General features: G+C 42.8%; 1 protein-coding gene across 1 annotated transcript in view; it reads right to left on the bottom strand.

Annotated features, from left to right (window-relative positions):
- LOC132424409 (probable cation-transporting ATPase 13A5) overlaps positions 1 to 22,595 on the bottom strand; it is a 102,595-nt gene that overhangs the window by 52,840 nt on the left and 27,160 nt on the right. Inside the window, 6 exon segments of the mRNA XM_069540652.1 lie at positions 1,268 to 1,418; positions 3,095 to 3,156; positions 7,372 to 7,563; positions 11,985 to 12,022; positions 13,963 to 14,090; positions 15,051 to 15,124. Coding sequence (XP_069396753.1) covers positions 1,268 to 1,418; positions 3,095 to 3,156; positions 7,372 to 7,563; positions 11,985 to 12,022; positions 13,963 to 14,090; positions 15,051 to 15,124 — 645 coding nt within the window.

Below are 22,595 nucleotides of genomic sequence, written 5' to 3'. Positions count from 1 at the left end.
CCTCTTGTAGTCCGTCAGAATTATCTGAGATGCTGCGCCCTGGGCTTAAGTCCTCAGTTTTGTCTGCCACATAAAATATAACTCTCGACTTTTAGGTTGTGAATTTTTTTTCAGTCGACAATATCAAGCATTTCTCCACAGCAAATGCTCTCATTTGAATGTACTGATACCAGAAATTTCCCTGTTTACCAGGTTTGGCCTTTTATTACTTTGGACTCTAGAAAGCTACAATTTTCCTACAATAAATCTTTGAGTTAGCCTCTTTGTGAGGTGTTCTCCATGTCTGTACAGTCATCTGTTTTCATTCCTTTACAACTCTGTTTAAATGCTGTCCTGTATGTTGTGTGTCACTATAAGTAGCTTTAGAACATTTTTTTGGAGGGCAGAACAATGTAGTTAATTAACTAACTAATGAATGAATGAATACTCTCCATGGTTTGGGCACTTTACAATGCATGCCGCCCCTTCAGGCTCACAGTCTCAACGTGCTCCTGACTGAGGCATTATTACCCAAATGCGCAGATGAGGTCATGACTCAGAATCTTGTTCTGGATTTGGGGTCTTGCATCTAGAGAGCGGCGGAATCAAGAGGTTTTCCCACTGTGTCATGACAGTCACCAGGGGGGAGTCTTATAACCTTCAGCTGTCACCTACATTCACCTCAGGAAACAGAACCCATTGGATTGAGGGACCTCCATTCTGGTTTTGAGACCTATACTGTCTAGTACAGTAGCTACGAGCCACTTGTGGCTATTTAGATTTAAATTAGTTAAAATAAATAAAATTTAAAATCCAGCTCCTTAGATGCATACCCACAGTTCATGTGTTCAATAGCCAGCATGGCTAGTGGCTACTGCATTAACGGTACTGCTTTAGACTAGTGTTTTTCCAAGAGTGTTTTGTACCATGTTTTGGCCTGTCAAGGTTTTCTGTGGTGAAATAGGTTTAGTAAATGTTGCGTATTATATTCCCTCTTGAATATTCACAATGCACCACACTATATTAAAGAAATCCTAAAGAAATCAACTTAACTTTGTTTGAACAGCAGTTCTCAAATTTATTTGATCATGGAACCCTAGCTCATGTTGCACTAGTTAATAGAGTCTTGGAGCAGGGACTGGGAAATTCAGGTAGGATGAGACCCTCATTCACATATTGTTATGAATCTTCTCTGGGTTTCAACCAAAGTTAGAAATGCCTTGGAACTCCTGGTAAGTATTTCTTCCAGTTTTCCTCATTCAGTAGAGCCAAGAAATAATCACCTTACTCAAGCTGTGACCTCAAACATTTTGAGGTCCAGTGGATCTCCCTGGATGGTCCTGTCGAGAAGGATCAGAGAGTGGCAGCTGGCCATGGCCACACACAGTGGGCCCCAGGGCAGAGCTTTGCCAGAGGCAAAGCTGTGGACTTCCTGGAAACTGGTAGAGAAGATCATTAGTGAGTTAAGATCTTCAACAAAATCATTTTGCACACCCTGCCCCTTAAAATCTTATTAACATAAGCTTCAATAATACCTAACCCCTATGCTCAAAAGCTTCAATAGCTCCCCATGCCCTGTACGATAAATTCCGAGTAGAGTACTTGGGTATAATCACAGGGGCTTTTGTCAGGTTGCCTGCCACCAGCCCACAAGGTGGCAGTGTTGCAGGAAGGCACATTGTGGGAAGGCTCAGAGCTGACATCTGTGAACTGCAAAGTTGCTTCTGTAAAGCCACCCAACCCAGGCAAGAAGTCTGCAGGCCAATGGGGTAGCAGGGATGGAAAGGAAGCCTGCCTGCTGGCTCTTTTCTTCTTCAAGTAAAAGCAGGCATGGGCTCAAATATTCTCACTAATTGGCCCTTTGGCCTTCGCCTGTATTTGACAGCAGACTGGCTTGCCTTACCTTCTCTCCTCCCATCTTAGAGCTGAATAATAATTGTTTCTAGTGGTTTCTACTTCCCCCAAACTTTCAGAGTACCAGTGGCAAGGGAGGGAGAGAAGGGGTGGAAACTGCAAACATCCCTTTCCCCTTTCACTGCTCTGGCCAGTAGAGGCCCTACCTGTCTGGACAAAGGCCTGGCCTGGGCATTGGAGCAGCCAGAAGCAGAGACACACGAATAGGGCTAGAACCCAGGTATCTTCTGCAACGTCACACTGCCTGACTGCTGTTCTCTTGTGCCAGTGCTGAACCCAGTCCCGTCACCATCCTGGAGAACGCTTGCATGACTCCTTCAATAACAGGAGCCTCAGCCAGAGTTTGGAGCCCAGGTGGGGTACCCAGAGCTTAAGAGCAGAGGTATCTCCACTCTGACTGAGAAGGCAGGTCCCAGCCCTGCAAGAAACGGAGCTCGGGGGCACTCTGTGAAGATGGGCAGTCTCTCCTGTCTCTAGCTCTGTTCTAGGGTAGTGTCTAAGTGATTGCCCTCTCCGCTCCCGAGTGCCAGTTTTTAAACCATGTCTGTAAAAATTCTAGCCATTCCCCCTTCAAAACCTATCTCAAATGCTGTCTCCTCCAGGTGGTATTCCTTGATCCATTCATTTTCAAAATGAATTCCTACCTTTTATCCACTATGTTATTATAAAAATCAGAAATGTGGTTTTTTGTCTTTTTTATCAAGCAATCTTTATTATGTCTTCTTCTGTTTCGTGATATCTGTACCTTAATCATAATTCTTTTCCTGGCCTGTGTAGTACATTGAAGGTGGGTGCATTTGCAACTTTTATCCAACTAGAGTGTGAACTCCATGATGGGGGGAGATGGAGGTTTTCCTTTCTGGATTTCCACCTCACAAGCCACCCAGGAAGTCTGTGTGGTTTTTAATTAAGCATAGTCCTGATTTCACTCTTTGCTTTTTTGTTTTATTCATTCAACTACCTAATCATCCACTTTATTCTATTCCAGTTTTCATGTGGAGTTTGAAGACCTGCTTTCCCCGTCTGATTCTGAACTTAGAACTCATTTAATTTAGCACGTTAGACTAATGGGGAGCTGGTACCAGCCAGTTATTATGTATATTTTTATGTGAGATTCATCCCTCAACACAAGAAGGATGAATTGAAGTGTCACCTGGGTAGCCCCACCAATCACACACTCCATCTTCGCTAAAGGGCCTACCAGTTGTCAGCAGTAGGAACAGTCCCCCAGAGGTCCAGTCCATCTTCTGTAAGAGTGCCAGTCTACAAGATAATTAGAATGGGTTTTAGCAGAAGATTTAGAGCTTTTAATTATATCATGATTTACACAAAACTCAAGCTCCTAAGAAATTACAGTATATTTAGTTGTCCCAAGCCCTTTTATTTAACATTAAATGTGTTTATTTGAGTAAAATTTTTTTTCATTATTGTGTTTATCCACAGTAAATGTGATACTCAGTTTTCCATTAGCTTTCTTTTTTTCTTCCAAGACAGATTTTAAAAAATTTGTATTCTCCATTTGTTCAAAGATTCCTTTTTAAATTAAATTTTATATTTTATTTTTAGTGAAGTATAGCTGATGTAAAATATTCTATAAGTTACATATATATAATATAGTAATTCACAATTTTTAAAGGTTATACTCCATTTATACTAATTATAAAATATTGGCCAAGCCCTTATTGGTAAACATCAAATTTTAAGTCAGAGAAGAGCGCCTGAAAGAAAGATTCAGCATGTGACAAATGATTCCCAAAAGACGGTGTTGAAAATTAGGTGAGTCCAGTCATTAAACAGTACAAAATGCAAGTGTTTTGTTTCTGTTTGTTTATTGTTGTGACCGTTGCTGTTGCTGAATGAGAGAGGTTTAGTGGATAGAAATCCAACAAGAACCAGCTTGAGTTTGACTTTTCAGTTGGCACCTGCTGTCTTTCTAAACCAGAGCTCAGAATTTTTTTCTTTCTTTGCAAGACTATTTACTTCCCAGTCTGCCATCTGGTTCACAGCTATCTTCCTAAAAATATGGGAGACATGGTGACTGTCCAGATTGATAATGAAATGTTGATAAAGGGCTTTAAGGCTACAGAGGGAAGTAAAGTGCTAATAATAAATATTAATTAATGCCCAGGAATGGGTTTTACTGTTAGATCAAGAGGAAAATGGTTGAGAGAGTTGATTTGCTGTACTACGTGAAAGTATTTGACAGATAATGTAACAGAGAAAGCAAAATGGAACTGAGTACTATCACAGCACTTTTAATTTGCTCATTGCTTCACAGTCAGTTATTAATTACAAACCCCAGTGTCTTTACTCAGTAGGCCAATTGCATTAGGCCTGCTCAACACCCAGTCAGAGTAAGGAAGTGGTTACCGCTGCCTCAGCACTGTCAAGGCCAAGCAGAGCACTGCCAAGCACTAGGGAATATCCTCTTCAACACTGACACCCAGGTCTCTTACACTATTTTTCTTGAAGGTCATCTCAGTATAAGACACTGGAGTTTCTAGTTTTCTATCAAATGGTATCTTTTATCATTACAGCATATAGCATTAGCGTCATGCTTTACAGTGAAGTGCTTACAATGTTTTCACTTCTTACAACTGAGTAAATAGGGTAGAGACATTCTCAGCTTAGGGGTCAAATGAGCAGCCCCAGGGTCTAGGGGCCCGTAGGTTGGAGAGAAAGAACCGGAATCCAGCCCATCTGGAGACTTCCACCAGATGACAAATGTTAAATGAATTCTGCAAAGCATGTGGAGAGACAAAGTCCGTACTGGGCTTCTGGATTAAAGAAGTAAGGAATGTTTGTTTCATTAATTCATTTGAACTTCGTGGAGAGCTAACGTGCCTTTGTGTAAGTTATTCCTTCAAGAACAAAAACCGCAAAACAAAACAAAACAACAAATAAAACACTATCTGCTTCATTTCCCTCCTGTATTTTATAAGGACCCCAACATGTGTGTTTAGATTCCAAATGCTCTTGAGTGGTTCCATTTCAAAAACAGTTAGCAACTTAATTCAAACTGAAATGTTTTTCTGATGATTAGATTATGTTTTAAACATCAATATCTTGAACATGAAAACAGAGATGATACTGCAGCAAAACAGATATGGGACCATGTTATTTCTCTATGTGAAAATGACCCTTATACAATAAAACTAGCCATAAATGGAAAAAAAAATCTAAATTATAGTTGCTGTTTTAAAGGGAATAAGATAGAAAAAGAAAACTTAGCATACATACTAGCCCAGGCTTGGGCTGAATTGAATAGAAAAGGAAGAGAGAACTTGCTTTAAGGAACTTATAACAAACCAACGTAAACTAGAAATATATGGGAAAAAATGTACTCAGAAGCCCAGTGGTGAATATCTTCTAAATTGAAATAACACTAGATGGAAATTCAATTAATTGTGGAGGGCTTTATTTCACCATCATGTTGGTAGAGTTTTATAATATTAAAGCTAGAAAGAAACAGAGATCATTGTAGTTCAACCTTCTTATCTTAAAAAGTCACATGGAAACTTAGTATCAAATTCAGGATTAGTTTCTCATTTTGGCCATTCCCAACCAAGAGTCCTTTGCACAGTAAGATGACATACGGAGTCTGGACACATCTTCTGTTGAGCATCCCTAAGACAGCCTAGCAAAGGAGCACATGAGGTTGTGGAGGGAAAAGCTTTCTATGGGACGGAAACACCTCTGAAAAAATTCGTGTTAGAAAGAGATAAGTAATGAACGCATTTTCTAAATCTCCCTCCTATATTCAGACACTGGGGAGGCTGCTGGGTAAGTAACAGGAATCCCTATTGGGGGCTGTTCTTTGGCCCTGCATCTAAAAGGAAGCTACTGTTAAGTTAACCTTACAGGACCTTCTTTGTCAAAGGAAACTAGAAAAGAATAGAACTGAACTAATGGAAGAGCTATGCCACTTCCACCTGGGGACTGTCTCTGCAGCTTGTATTCTGCTGTCTATTCCCACCCTCCTTGTCTAGGACGAGGAGCCATCTCTTCCATTGTGCCACGGTAGCCTCCTGACTCAGTCTTAGCTCCCTTTCATCCTTTCTCACCAATTCCCCATATGGAATAAAAAAAACATGCCTATAGAGATATCACCATCTTCCTAAAAAATGAGAAGGGCTCCCATTCTCCTCCACCACCAGGCCCCACTCCTTAGCTTAGCACATCATGCCCTGAGCAATTGGGTTCCTCCACTCCAGCTGCATCCCCACAACACAGCCACGTTCTCGCCACCCAGGGTCCTGCCCCCCGCCTGCTGCAGCTCTGGCATCCCTGTGCTGCTGGGCTACTCACCATGGGGCCCATTCTGTCTGACAACCAAAGCCACAGCTCAGAGGTGACCTCCCACCCGTGACAGGTAACTGCCCACCAATGCTTGGCTCACACCCTCCTCAGCACACACTTCACTGCATTTTCATCGTCTATCCCTTTTACCTGCTTCCTCAGCTATACATGAGCTTCTCAAGAGCTCATCTCATTAACGGCACTCTCTGCCAATGAGGGTTAACGAAAAAGTGGCAAGGCCTTGATCAATTATTCTCATACAAATGAACCGAAGACACGGAGGGACCAGGCCAGGTGCCCTGCCTTCGAGTGGGTAAACCTGCTACCCGAGCCGAGGCGGCTGATGCTACAGCCCCACCAGGTCCCCCGTGGGAGAGCCATGGAGAGGGGTCCTGGGGCCTGTCTGATAACAGCTGTCCCCTCCTCTGGACATACTCCCCTTCTGCCACCTTTCCAGGCTCTAAGCACAGGCAACCTGCCCCAGTCCTGAGTCTTGACACCCTGCGAAGCAAAGGAGAAAAGAGGGGCCGGAGTGGGTAAACACGGGTGGCAGCTCCCTCCCTCCCTTTCCTAAAAAGAAGCAGCGGAGGAGAAAGGAATATGCTCGCTTAAGCTCTGGACAAAGAACTTCGGGGAACAGAAATGTTCCTCACGGGCTTCCCTGGTGGCGCAGTGGTTGAGAGTCCGCCTGCTGATGCAGAGGACACGGGTTCGTGCCCCGGTCCCACAGGCCGCGGAGCGGCCGGGCCCGTGAGCCATGGCCGCTGAGCCCGCGCATCCGGAGCCTGTGCTCCGCAACGGGAGAGGCCACGACAGTGAGAGGCCCGCGTACCGCAAAAAAAAAAAAAAAAAAAAAGAAAGAAATGTTCCTCATAAGTTTTGCCTGAAAAAATGTAGTCAATCAGAAAAGCTATTACAGTAAGAGACGGTTTTGAATCCCAAAACAGGCACGAAAATACTAAATTTGACAGGGAAGAAATTCATGATGTGATGGCTAAACCACTTCCTCAGGACTCAGGAAAGCGGGCTTCTAGAATGTGATCTCACACTAGCTCCCTGTGTGACCTTCATGACCTCCGTGTTCCCATCTGTCCCACGAGGGTGCCGGGGTAGACAGGCTTCCCAGCTTGGCTGTGTCTAGAGATCTTTAACCTCCAACCTGGAAAGTTTAGCTCGTACTTTGTCAAAGCACACGAGGTTGATTTGCCTGCACGTATTGATTCTCTGTGGGGAGATCCAGAAGATTTTCTTCTTCTTCAGCCTTCTTTGTGCATACACGATGCCTGTGGTCAGGGAGGGCGGCTGGCAGCACAGGAGGGACAGCATGGAGAGGAGGGGCAGGGCCGTGGTTGCAGTATCTTTTGGAGAGACCTGGGGAGGGGAGGGGCATACAGGTTGGCCTGGCAGAGAGGGCCAGAACCCTTCCTGGCACCATCTCCTGCTGCGCCACTGGGGTTCTAGAAGCTCAGAATAAGCTTCAGTCTTGGTGGGACTGATTGTTCTCTTGGCCGTGCCTGAGGAATCAACTAATTGTCTTCCACCGCAAAACAAAGGAGACCCCGGATCACCACCTCACGTCTTACTGTCCTTGACCCTGCTTCTCTCCACTGAGCCTTCCCTCCGACCAGAGTGCCACCCCTTCTCTGCTCATCAGATGTCCTCACAGCCTCTGGACTTCTGGGCACTGGGCCTCGTCTTGAGTTGTAACATGTCACACATGGCTTGACTGTAGGCTTATGACTCTCCCTCCCCCACTAGCCTACAAACTCCTTGGGCGCAGAAGCCGTGCCTTCTTTATCCTTGAAGTCACCTTGGAATTCATCTTACTCATCTCCAGATGCAGAGCCTAGCGCGGTTCTGACACAGAGGAGGTGCTCAGCACACACACTGAATGCGTGGTGACCTGATGAAAACTAAGACCAAGACTCGGCCAACTTCTCAGCATATATCAACTGCTCTGGGGAAGCCAATAATAAAAATAGCTGTTCTCCCTGGACACACACGCTGGGACAGGCACTGTGTACATACACTATTTAGTTACCTCTCACAACCACCTTGTGACGTAAATACTGTTATTTCCTCCATTTAATGGTAGAGGCAACGGAGACTTAAAAAATTAAAGAGCTTTCCCAAGGCCGCATGCTGGTTAAATGGTGAGGATGTAGACCCTCGTCTATTCAACTCGAGAGCACACATGTGTGACTGGCATATCATATTATCAAGCCAGGTCTCACGGAGTCAGGATTCCAGGCAAATCTACCGAGGCTTACAGGACTAATAACGGCGGGGCCAAGATCAAATCATAGGTTACTTAATGTTCCCATGCTCTGTTGATTAAGGGCTTTCCCTCTACAACCTTGCCTAGGTTTTCATGACATTACGGTAATTTTAGCCATAAAGTTCTCTTTTCAGTATCGGAAACACAGATTCAAGTTCAGTAGCAATGGCTACTAGATACATCTTTGGGCCAATTCTAGTTTAGTGCAAAATCCATCATTCCCTGATTTTCCCAATCCCAGCCACAGAGGAGCTTTAACCCTGAGGACTCAGCCCTGCCTAATGCTGAGCCAGTGCAGATAGAGGCATCCAACAGGTCCACAGGTTCTGACCTACAAGAAGATGGGGTGTGCAATGAGTACACTGCTTTGGTGTGTATTGGATGTTGAGTCCTGCCCAAGAAACCTTCATATCCAATCCACTGCCAGGGCTTCCTGGTCCATAGGAGAGGGCTTTTTGCTGGTTTTCCTGCTCGGTTCTCCTGCTTTCCAGATGAAACTGGCACACTGCCTCAAATTCCAGCCCCACTGGCTTCGACATTCTGCCTCCCTCTTTCCAAGCTCCATTCTCCTTTTGTCAACGTTCCCTGGCCTCCTCTGCCCTCCCTTCCCGTAGAAATGCTCCCTGGGAGCTAATTTCAGATTGAAATGACTGTGCAGAGCTCAAGTTTGAGCAGGAACATTGCCTAGAAATTCTTGTGACTGTCTTTGCCTCTCCCCCACTCAACACACAAACATTTCTATGCCATCGCTGAGCATTGTAAGGAGGCCACTCAACCCCAGTTTCATACCTGTGTTTGGATCCTTTTATTCACAATGTTTTATTCTCCCCTATAAGCCCACAGTGCTAAGATCCCAGCATATCTTACAGAAAAGACCGCACGGCTCATAACAGAATCAGAATCTCAGCACCAGAAAGGACCTCAGAGGTCACTTATCAGAACCCTTTCCTCTACAGCCATGACAACTTTTCAGAGAGACATCCAAATGAAACCAGACATCGTGAAGCTTAAAGAGGGAAGTGGAGATCCATTCAGTACACAGCTCTGTAAAAGTAGACATTTAATTTCATCTCAGAACCTAACAAGAACACAGGGCAACTCATTGACTGTATGGTATGTTGGGTATTCCCTGGACGATGTACACACTCACATACTTCAACACTCTCAAATAGTCTAAACTTCTAGGCATGGCATTCGAGATCCCCTGCAGTCTGATCTAATCTTACTTGCTAGACTTATCTTTAAATTGCTTTCTTGTTCCAGAAACCCTGTGTGCTTTTTCTTCCTTTGCATTTTGCTTACTCAAATTAGTATATTCTTCCTGCTTTCTGATCTGATTGACTGAATATTCCCCATCCTATCAGGCTTGAGAAACATGTATTTTCTCTGAAGCTATTTGGCCTTGGATATCACAAATGCCACACATGCATTTGTGGCATTGGATAACCTCTTTCTCCCATCCAAGTGGTGAAACGAGCTGTGAACTTTGCAGCTTTTGATAGCTGCACCTTTCAATATAATTTCCACTAATCACATGTGGCTATTTAAATTTAAATTAATTAAAAAGAAATAAAACTGAAAATTCATTTCCTCAATTACACCAAGCACACTTCAAGTGCTCAATGAATGCATAGTTAAGGACTACCAGGTTGGACAGTGTAGATATATAGAATATTTTCATCATCCTAAAAAGCTCTATTGGATGACATTGATTCAGAATGATGGGACTTAGAGGAAACCCTTTTGAGTTAGGTTAAGCTCCTTGAGAAAGCTATGCTATTAAAAAGGCTTACTGGGCTTCCCTGGTGGCGCAGTGGTTGAGAGTCCGCCTGCCGATGCAGGGGACACAGGTTCATGCCCCGGTCCGGGAAGATCCCACATGCCGCGGAGTGGATAGGCCCGTGAGCCATGGCTGCTGAGCCTGCGCATCCGGAGCCTGTGCTCCGCGATGGGAGAGGCCACAACAGTGAGAGGCCCGCGTACCGCAAAAAAAAAAAAAAAAAAAAAAGAAGTGAGTGAGAGAGAGGAAGAAAGGGAAAAAGGAAGAGAGGAAAAGATCTGATCTATCCACTGATTATAAGCTCGTCTGACAGGATGTAAATGTGAAATAACCACTTAGGGAAATTCCTGTGTGTCCAACTCAGATCACTACATACTTCTGTACACACTATTCAAATAGATCATTAACTCTAATGAGTAGAGGGAGAAGGGAGGGATTGTGGCAGAGTGAATGCTATCCCTCTCCCCCATAATTTTCCCCAAGAGAATGAGGAGCAGTAGTTTCAAGCATAGGCTCTGGGGACAATATGCCTGGGTTTAGGTGTTTTATTTTCTTCATAGAACTTATAGCTGTTGGAAACTTACCTACTTTCCTGTTTTCTGTTCTCCCACTAGCGTGTCAACTCCATGTGGGCAGAAATCTGCCTTGTTCACAGTTGTATCCCCAGCACCTAGTAGAGCGTCTGCTCCATAGTAGGGACTAATAAACATTTGTCGACTGAATGAATGAATGAATAAACAAATGAATTCAAATCTCAGCTCCACCACTTTTAAGCTGTGTGACCTTAGGCAAATAAATTACCCTCTCTGGACCTCAGATTCTCCCACTTCATGGAGTTGTAGCTTGAATGAAATAGCACATGTAAAATGCTAGCAAAGTGCCTCGTACATATACATATGAGAACTAAGAAAAGTTAGCTATTGCTACCAAGACAAAATTGCCCCTCAGTAAGGCAATAAGGTATTCCCTTATGCCTCTTGACCCCTCCGTGAGGAGCTAAATCTTGAAGGGGATCACTGTCTCGGGAGGCAGAAATAAAGGACAGAGGACTAGCTTTTGAGTTTCAAAAGTCATTCATAAATTTGACAATGGATTTTAGCGACCACCTGAGAGTGAGAACAAAGCTTTCCTGTTCACCATGCCTTTCCTCTACTACTTTCCTAACCAAACCAAAGCAAACCAAACCAAACAAAACCCTGGACTGGGAGTTGGAAGAAAACCTAAAGGAAACTTAGATATCGTGTGTCTTTGAGAGAAGGGGCCTAGACGAAATTAGGATATGGAAACATGTTAGAAGTGTGTAGAAACCGAGAGCAACTTCACCTGGGTCTGCCTCCTTTTCCAGGTAGATAGGCCCTGGATGCTTCCCAAGGTCCACGTGGTGTGAGGCAACAGAAAGAGGAGTGAGCCCCAGACCAGATGCCCCTCCGCAGTGCCTTATGCAACTTCTGTAGCCAGACCAGAGTCGGGAGGTCCTGCTAATTGATGGGGACACCTGACTTGTACCAGATACTTCGTACCGCATACTTTCAAGGGTGGCCAAAATTTGGAGCCAAAATAAAAATGAAGTGTAAAATAAAGTTGTTTCTTGCACAGCCGAGCTCATGACAATAGGATGAGGTTATGAAGATGAGGAGGAAAAATCCCACACTGGGTATGTGCTATGAATGGGAATAACCAGGAGAGAGGAAAAGGTGATGAGACACAAAACACAAAGGCAGTGGCTGAACCCACCCTCAAATCATCGTCCTCACGCCTACGGTCCCTCATGTCTGAAAGCCAATGTCACCTCCAACTCTGACTTTTTTCTCACTAACTGAGCAACCCTGGTCTCTTTTCACCTCAGTTTCCTTATCTGTAGATGGGGTATTATAATAGTTCCTAGTCTAATTTGTTTTATGTTACAATGAAGTGAGGTATAAAAGTTGCTTCTAAAAATATAAATTGCTATAGAGATGTTAGGAGTATTTGCTATTCTTCCTACATAACTAAAGACTTCTGTATAGGCAAAGGACTATTTTTGCACATGGGGAACTACCTGAGTCACATTTGTGGACACATGCCCAGAAATACAGTTGTAGTTTCAGGAATCTAACCCTAACTTGATTGCTCAATCAGGATCCTTTCCACAAATACATACGTGAGCGAGAGGATCTAGGCAGGATGTGTAAGGAAGTATTCAGAGCATGTTGGCACTTAGATCTATTTCAAGAAGTTAAAGAGAAAGAAATAGATGTTTTTCCATTTTATGTGTCTGTTTCTAAAATTGACTTGATCAGTACTTAGGTTACATATATATAAATGCTGGTCACTTTATGTTTCCTGAAATAGACCCTCAGAAAGACCACTGACCATTTGAGATCATTTTAGGTCAACTTTGCACATCTGTTAAAAGGCGGTATTTTTGCCGTTCCTACTTCTCTGAGACACTCTGAGTTTTCATGAGAATCAGGACAAGAACGGTCGCCCAGGTCAGCCGACCCAGGGGAGTAAACCCTGCTGTGTGCCCTCCCCTGTTTTCTCACTGCCATGCTCTGTGTCACCGTGAGGGGTGCTGTTCTTGGTTGGCAGGCTGCTGGGAATACGAGACAATTGCTGCCTCTGAGTGAAGAGCACAGTTTTCTCGGGTTTGAGGTTTATACTTAGGGTACGATGGCAGCATTCTGGATGAAAGATATGATCAGTATGCAAATTCTCATCACTGCCATTACAAGGCAGTTAGATTTTAACACATTAAAGGGGTATTTTGTAATTATACTGAACATATTTGTTTACTACATTTTCCTATCTCAATTTTAATTTAAGCAGACCCATTTTTCATGTGAAATCTACTTGTGTTGAACAATTTAGGAATAGAGAATGCCTCTCTTTATGTTCAGGTGATGTTAAAAAAGTTTTGTGCGTGTGTGGGTTTTTTTTTTCCCTGTCTTTACACCGTTTGGAAACAGAAAAATGCAATAATCTGCAAGCAGAGTAGGCCAATACTTTCTATTTCTGTGGTGTCATATAGTTTCTCCTTCTCTCAGTAAGATGCTCTGTGTATTTTCTTTTTCGCCTGAAGAATATTTTATAAATAGTGCCTTACTAATTACCCAAATTCAAATGGACTGTACAGAGTATAAATGAGGACAAGGATAGTTCAAACCGTAACTAGAAAACCAGTTTTCTGCTCAGTGAGATCAACTGGAAACATGATTCTAGAGAACAGAACTATTTTATTGCCTTTCTGGAATGTTCAACTCAATCTCCTTCCCACTGAAAGCTGGGGCTTGGTTTTCCATCTACAGAGTACAGGGCTGGATAAAATCTCTGCTTCCTGCCAATTGTGAGGTGATGGTTTTAGGCTGTGTTTTGTTTGTACAGGAGTATAAATTATCCGTATATTTATGAAGAGACTGTGCATCAAACAGTATGATGTTCTGACACTCCTCTGAACTCAGAGCACCCTATTCATCCCACTCATCAGGCAATTAACTGATCCCATGTTGTAGAAGTCTTTTCTTCTAGTTTCGTGTGTCTTGATTCCTATATCCTTAAACATTTCCTGTTTGCATATATGGTTTCCATCTGCATGAATAGTCTGGGTATGTCTTCCTCATCTATCTCTCAATACCTTAGCCTTGGTATAAAGCAGGTAAGTGTACACTGAACTACTTTGCTCATCTGGCCTGGCTGTTGGAAGGGAAGAGGAAGCTTCGTGACAACTGCCTACCTGTGAGCATGCCTTCATGCACCACACAGCTTCCACCAATCAGAGCAGCATCGCATGGCAATGAAAGTTTTCCTGGAAGAATAAGAATGTCTCCGGGAACCAAGAGACGGGACTCTAGCTCCTGCAAACTTATACAATGGCAAAGTTCACATGACTAGCTGAACTTTTCCTGTTTATACTTAACAATAAAAACAACTGGAACTCTTATCAACTTGCTGGCCAAGAACTACCCTTGCATGCTCACCTGCTCCTGCCCCTTTCCACTCAACTGCGGATTCCCAGAGAATCAGGATTAGGGAATTGATACCCAGGCCATGGCGAAGGATTTGCTCAGCAACAAGCGTCCCATCTTGATCTCAGTGCCTGAGACAGCGCTCTGCCCACCGAAGGCACTCGGTGGCCTTGGTCAATGAAGGAATGCCCCTTTGCTGCTCCTTTACTCTCTGTGGTTGGGTTCCTGACCGTCCTCCCCACTCCCCCCACACCCCGTAGCACAATCTGTTCTTGGATTGGGGCCTATGTAAACACCCCAGACCAACTTCTGCTGCCCAGGAGTGCAGCTACTCCTTGTTGAGAGTCATGGCCACCCCAGCCCAGGCTAACTCAGAGCCAATGCCAAATGTCCAGCCAGCCATCTATAAGCCTCATGCAGGCCTGGGCTCCAGATAAGAGATTGAAATATATGATGCAAGGTCTGTTTGGGATTGTTAGTCGGGGAAATCACAAAGCCTTAAGAAGGCTTACCCAGTAACATTCCAGTAAGTGAAATATGGAGGACAGAAGGAATTTGAAATAAATCAGACTTTGGACAGAAATGGTTCAATCAGGGCTGGGACCAGGGTGAGGCATGCCAGGTACGTAGGGTACAGAATTCAACGAGGGGCTCACTCCGGCTCCCGCAGGTACAGGCCAGCATTCTCATGACCTTGCCTCCTTAAAATTTGCATCTATGATGCCTTGTTTACCTCACCTTAGCCCCAGTCCTCAGTTTAATGAGAAAAACCTTTTTCTCCTTGACCAATAAAACAAATGAGACTGACTCCACTCTGAATACCAGGATGCTGACGATGGCAGAACCCATCCCTTACCTTTGCCTTTTTGCAATGATTGTAACCTGGACTTCGTTGTGATCCTTCACAAGGTTGTGCAGCTTAACTGATTGCTACCAATTCAAAGTCAGTGTTTAAATATCTAATATTTCCATATCTGGAAAACCACCTGATCTGAATACAGTAAATGCTGAACCTACTGTCACAGCCAAACTGACTCTGGAGAAAGACTCAAGTCTACTTTCCATGCTCCTGTTCCCCCGCCTCAACGCTTACTTCACTCAACTCCCTACTTACAGCAGCAAATATGCTCATTAGTTTAATGCTATTTCAATCCCAAGAAAGATGATGCACAGTCACTGCCACATGGACTCAAGCCAAGGAACCGAGACTTCCTTTCTTGAGGATGCATGATTAGACGGAAGAAAAGCAACGAGACCACTCCCGTTCTCTGTGCCTCTGTTGCCCTGTCCGTAGAAAGCAAAGCTGAGTATGAACTGGAAGTGGCTTTCCATTGTAAGAGCCTGTGAATATTTAGGTTGTATTTTGATCATAAGTGGAACAACCATTGCCTCCTTTATGAACTGGTGGGTTTTCACATTGGATAATTCTGCAGCCTGGAGTCATGCTGCTCCGTTTGGAATCCTGGTGCTACCACTTATGAGTTATTTAGCCTGTATAACTCCCTTTTCCTCATCCAAAGGTGGAGACAATAGCAGTATCTTTTTTTTTTTTTTTTTTTTTTTTTTTTTTGCGGTACGCGGGCCTCTCACCGCTGTGGCCTCTCCCATTGCAGAGCACAGGCTACGGACGCACAGGCTCAGCGGCCATGGCTCACGGGCCCAGCCACTCCATGGCATGTGGGATGTTCCCAGACCGGGGCACGAACCTATGTCCCCTGCATCGGCAGGCGGACTCTCAACCACTGCGCCACCAGGGAAGCCCCAGCAGTACCTATTTTATACGGTTGTTTTAAGTTACTTAAGGCTTATCTTATTTTACTTAACCCTTTGGATAGTATTCATTACTATAGTAAGAGCTCAGTGAGTGTCGATGATTAATAAGAAAGTTGTTGTTAAAAAACAAAACAAAACAGTTGTCTGAGTACATCAGCTGGAAAAATTCACTTGAGGTGGAATTCACTGAGATAGGACCCTGACAAAGCAGAGGAAATGGAAGCACCCTGGAGAGGTGGAGGAAGCATCTGCTAGAATGATTTAGGGGACAGGAAAACAGAGGTGAGAAGGGATGTGATCCACAGAGTTCTCTAAACTGACTGTCAGGGGCGCCACGAGCCAGAGGGAGTACAATGCTGGACCAGCCGAGGCATCCCTGGAAAGCACTGCCCCTCTCTGCATGGATGTCAGTTACTCAGATAATTCTAAGTAGAAGAGGTCTGAATACTGTCAACATGGTTAGACACAGCTTAACATAATTCAAATGTAAAACTTCTTTTTCGATGTTAAATTATTTTTATCTGTTTTGTTGATGATGTCTAATGTTATACATCTCACCAGGCTTAGACAAGCATTCCACACAGTTAGGCATCTTTCCTCTCGAGAGAACACAATGAGTTCAGTGTTAATATTTATATAGAACTATTTATTATTTACTTCAGTTTTGCATGAAAAGCTAAACATCAATTATCTGGACCAGCTGAGTGGAAGAAGTGATCTTGGGCACGTATTCATTGCCCTAACTTGACTCCTTGAGGCTCGCCTGTTGGGGCATTCATTTAATGGTGGGTGACAGTGAGAAAGCGGTTTGGTAGCAACAGCACTGGATTCAGTCAGGATTCCTGTGTGGTGGGTCAGGCTTACCCACTAACTAGCCAGATACCCATACATAAGACATTTCACCTTATAAGTTAGCCGTTTCCTTTGTAAACAGACAACATTGAACTGGATTATTCTCAACTTCCCTTCAAGCTCTAAAATGACATGATTTATTTTGCATATCAGAGATTTATTCAAAACCCCCAAGGCTTCATAGAAGAAATACCCAGAGTATAACAAATGACTCAAATTATTATTTTTAAACAGTTTAGAACTTTATTCAGTCACCATGTGCCAGGTGCTATTTTAGGCACTTGGAATGTATGGCTTGATTTTTTTTTAATCCTCAAGATAATCCTATGATGAAAATGCTATATTACCTCCAAAGTACATATAGCAAAACAAAAACAAAAAAACAGGGGCTTGAAAATGTTAAAGTAACTTGCCCACAATCATTTTCTTACTAAGTATTAAAGTCAAAATAAAACCAGGTTCATCTGACTCTAAAGCCTTTTCTGTTGATGAATATGTTCTCTGAAAGTGCTTGAAAGCAGCTTTTGCCCTTTAAGAAGATAAACATCCTTCCTTACAAATTTCTTTAAGTTATTTTCTTGCTTAGCAAACTCTCTTAGTCAATGTCATACAATTTCAACTTAGCTTAAAAGGAAGATAACACATCTGGAAGTGGTGAAGTATGAGTTAATAGTGCTTGACTGTAATTCTCAAAACTCATGATGGCAGAAAGCTGGATTTGTTTATCAGACTTAGCATTCTGCGTAAACTGCCATGCTTCTGTGCCTTCACTCGAGCTATTCCCTGGGATGTTTACCCCTGTTTTCTACTAGCCAACTCTTTCTAATCCTTCACATAAAGCCCTGCTCAAATGTCATCTCCTCTCCATAAGTCCTTAACACCCCCAGGAAGAATTAATTGTACTGCTCACTGTGCTTCCACCTGTATTAGTGTATAGATCCCATTCCATTAGAGCTATCTGTTTTCTTGTCAGGTCTCCCCTCTAAGTCAGGAGGTTCAAGGATGAGACTATGTATTTATCTGTATCCCCTGTGGTGTATCACGTAGCAGATCCTCAGCAAATATTTATTTAATTGAACTGAATTATTCTATTTCTCCCAGCAACACTACAGTAGGATAATATAAGCATCCTCTTTGAGCGAATGTACTCAGAAACTCTACAAACACAGGTTTCTATGACAACCAACCAGCTAGGAGAAAGCCAGCTCTGTGATGCTTGCCATGATTTCGAAGCTCGCTGCCTGATTTTCATTAGGCCCCCTCTGCTTTCTCCAGTCCCTGTTCGGTGGGACCAGGATCCGTTTCCAAGGCTAATTTGCATACTGTTATTATTTGGTATCTGTTGCTGTGTGTCCTTGTGTTTGCTCTGGCTGGATTTCCTCCAGAGATGAGTAATGAGGGCATTAACTCAGGTGTCTCTTGAGACCAGCTCAGTCCTGAATGAGGCCAGATACTCTCCGCGCTATTGCCAGCAGCCGCCCGTGGAGCCAGTACCGTTCAATGGAAATGCAATTGAGCGCCAAGGCTTGCACTCATACCTGCACCAAACGTGGCAGAAAGGGACTGCACTGCAACGGGGTGCTTCTTGGCTTAGGCAAGGTTAACCTCTCTGTGCGACATGAACTGGGGCTAGAGTAGACGCATGATAAGTGGGATAAGATGTCTTATCCCACTTCTGCCAACACTTCCCCTCCTGCAGTTCTCAAAAGCATGTATTTATTTAGCATGATTTGGAGATGGCAGTAGGTGCTCTTTCTTCCCTTCCTGCCAGCCCTCCTCCCCAAATCTGCTTTTTGTTATAAAATTATTGAAACCTCATCTACTGCCACAGGAAGCTCACAGGTTATGTTGAGATTTTGCTCAATGGCACAGCGACTTGACTTGGAGTCAGGAAACCTGGGACTAAGGTCTGCAGCTGCCGTTCCTGGGTGAGTGTGAGCAGGTCGCTTTACATCCCTGATTGGCCCTGTCCCTCCCTCTCGGGTGATGGGAGGATATATCATATGTGTATCATTTCACAGCTTGCCAAGCTTCATACAAGCACATTCATTATAAATGTCAGAGTCCATTGCAAATTGTAGTGCTAAACAGATATTAATTGTTGAGCACTTTTGGTTTAAACTGCAAAGATACAGTTTCAGGAAACTGGCCCATTTTGCATAGTGTTACAAGATGCCTTGCAGGTTGGGTCAGATAAGGTTTTATTAACAAATGCTAACTGCTAATGGAATTAGTGTCATCATTTCAAAGAAGCCTTTTGCAATATTGCCATCAAGTCTGAAATTCTCGTGCCAGTCATTATTTTGAGTAAAGACATTCAGGGATTCTTTAAGGTGTAGAATCTGCATGTTTAAATTCCATTAAGGACTTTAAAATAAATATTAAGAAAATTACAAATAGAAAAAAAAGAATATCCAGTTTTGGAAGAGGAAAACTTTATAAGCAAAACAAGAAACCCAGAAGCCATAAAGAGAAAGAAACATATTTAACTAGACATATTTTATAAAGTTAGCAAAAGTCAAGGTCAAGAGAAAAAAGACTAAAAAATAAAACTTTTTCACCTATATGATGGATATAAACAGACAGTAAATAAAAATGCAAATCTCTTTTAGACAAAGGAAAGTGTGTGTCTAATCTCACTAGCAGTCAGGGAAATGTAAATTAAAACATCAATGAGATGCAATTAAAAAAAGTATTAGATTGAAATTTTTAAATGTCGAGTTATAACACCTAATGCTGGTGAGGATCTGGGAAAATGAATATTCTCATATGTTGCTGATAGGAGAATGAATTATTTCATTTGGGGAAAATAATATTACAGCATTTATTAATATCCAAAACATACATATCTTTTGATTCAGCAACCTGGTTTTGATTGTTTTGCTGAAAAAAGAGTTGCAAACACTAATATGTAAGGCTACCCTATATTGTAGTTATGTTTAATTCAACATATTTGTGGTGGCAAAAATTGGAGAAGAAACCCCTTATTTTCCATAAAGAGGAGAATATTTGAATAAATTATGGTATACTATGGAATATCACATCATTATTTTGAAACATGATTTAGAATTATTTGTTTATAATGGTGGATGGCCATTATATATATTGTAAAGTGAAAAATGCAAGTTCCAGATAAACACACACAGGACAATTCTGTTTTGATAAAACAAATTAATAAATACCTAAATAAATCTCCATATAAACTTGTACTTCTGTGCATCTGATAGAGTAAAAAGAGTGAAAAATACGTTCAGCTGGTGATGACATGAATAAATAAATAAATAGATATATTTGGGATCTTTGTGCTTGAATTTGCCTTTGGTGTGTTCCTCTGTAACAACAGCTGTTAATTAAGCCTTTAGAATGCATAAAAATCACCTGTTATGAAACTGTTAAAAAGTGTAAATTCCTCTTATTCTGTAGATATTTTGATTTAATAGGTAAGAGTTTAGGAACTCAGGAATCTCAAGTAATTTTCTCACTGAAACATTGCCCTCTGGCCTATAGAATCAAACCTAACTTTTGCTACAACACTTCCCCTACTCCTCCACAGGAATGTCTAAATTTATTTGGGGTTTCCTTAAAGAAAGGTATACCTGAGTTCCAAGTGAAGACCTGGGCATTGTAAAGGAATTTTAAAAGAGAGACTGAAATTTGTCATAAAGATACAGATGGATACTGTGTAGGACAGAGACAATATCTAAGTCAGGGGAAATAGGTGGAAACATGCTAGGGGAGCATAATGTATCAAACAGTAGCACCACATTTCCTTGGGACAAATTGACTGCAAGTAACAGAAACTTGTTAGGCTGCTTTAAGCAGAGGATGAGAATATATGAGGATGCAGGGATGTCTTAGGAAGGAACCGAAGGGTGGGAAGTACAGCCAAGTGTCCCAAGGAAGTTTCCTGAACAGGAACAGAAAACGCTGTGAGGAACAGGTGACTCTGTCTCTGCTGGACTGTGTATTGCTCACCTCTGTGTCTCACTGTGTATTTGGTTCACTCTTTTCCTCTCTTTCTCTGCAGAAGTTTTTTTTTTCTTTGCTTGTCCATACACAGGGATCAAGAGTGGTCACCCTGGTCCTAGCTATACGTCATTTTTCAGATCATTTTCCTAACAGAGTATGACCAGCAGCTTCAAGGCTTTATTCCAGGATCTCAGGCAAAAAGATACGTTGCCATCACGCCTGTTGTTGGATTGGCTTCCACTGGTCGGATGCCCCCTCTTCCAACTAGCTGTGCCAGTGGAAGGAGAAAGCCACATGGAACAAACCAGGTGTGGGCTGTCAGCTCTGGGCTCTGGGTACCCCCAGTTTTCAGAGGAGAGGAGTAGTGGTGGAGCACTGCCCCAGAATATGTGTATTTCGTTCCATACTTGTCTGAGAATAGGAGGCTGGGAAGAGTAACCCAAGTTCCTGGGTCCAGCCCCCCAGTAAAGTCCATCTGTACTTCATGTTCTTGGGTTTCGTGAGCTACTGGTGCATGTTTATGATCCATATGCCTGTTGTGATTAAGGGGGTTTAAACAGGTTTCTATTATTTGTCCACATCCTGACTGAGTAGTCTATGCGGCTAGTTAGTCCAAAATTAATAGGGTCCTGTAGGAATGGACTCCAGTCTCCAAAACGTGCTCCCACATTCCCAGTGGCCAGAAAGTTTCTTATGAGTGTTTTAAAGTTTCCAAGAGCCCTTTTTTCATGCCTTATTGGTGGCCCTGGCAAAATGATAGAACCCTAAAAAGGTGGGACCTAAAGAGACAGAGTTTAACCTCCACTATTTACAGCTGAGGAAAGCGAGTCCAGGGAGGAGAAAAGAGATCCCAGAGCCACACAATAAATGAGTCAGTGGTGGTTAGAAGCCCTGTCCTGGGATGTTCCTGTGCTACTTTCTTGTTCAAGTTATCCCTCCTCCCTTCAGTCTCTGTGCCTCCTTCCATCTTTCCATAATCTACTTTCCCCACTCCAAGAACAGTAATAAAAACAGCAACAGCCGTAACAGTAACAAAAGGTAACATTTGATGAGTGCCTACTAGGTACCAGGAACACAAGTAATTCAGATGCATTGTTTCATTTACTTTTCTTGACCGTAACATTGAACACAAACACACATATCTTACAAATAAGGAAGGTGACCATTAAAGTGTCAAGTAACAAATAGTGTCAACTAACACAAATAGGAGTAGTGAGCAGGGAATTTTAACTTGACTAGATAAGATCTCCCTGCCAAAGTCCTCAGAGCATTCTGTATTTTTCCTCAGAACCCTGAGATGGTTTGCGATGATATACTCAGGTGATTGTGTGTCTATGTATTCCCAATAGAGGGAAGCACATGGGAGAAGACCTGTATTCACTGAGGTTTGACATCAGCCAGAAAGCATATGAGTGGCTCGTAGGTATCAAATTAGATATTCTATTAAAACAAAGATTTCTCAAAACCCAGGAACTAGAAATTTGATATGGGGGCTTCACATTACACACCTCTATCAAATGACAAAGGTAAACGTTTGGGACACGATAATTTCTTTCCTATTGTGGCCGAGCAGAAAGTGCCAGATCTTTTATTGTCCTGGTGTTTATTTTCCTTCTTTTGTTCAAATGCTCAGAGTTCACCAGAAGGACAGTCACTCTGCTCCCTGACTTGGCAGCCAGACAGAAAGGAATTGCCACCGTCAGAGGCAGGTTACTGATCACTGGTAATATTTTTGTGATTTAAATTTGTTCATAAAGAAACGCACTAGGCACTCATTTTTTTAAAAAAAGAAAAAGCCAAGGGGGCT

This window comes from Delphinus delphis, chromosome 4 (genome assembly GCF_949987515.2).
Source record: "Delphinus delphis chromosome 4, mDelDel1.2, whole genome shotgun sequence".
In the NCBI taxonomy this organism is placed as follows: domain Eukaryota; kingdom Metazoa; phylum Chordata; class Mammalia; order Artiodactyla; family Delphinidae; genus Delphinus; species Delphinus delphis.
The sequence above is the reverse complement of the archived record's forward strand: the minus strand, read 5'-3'. Positions and strand labels throughout refer to the sequence as shown.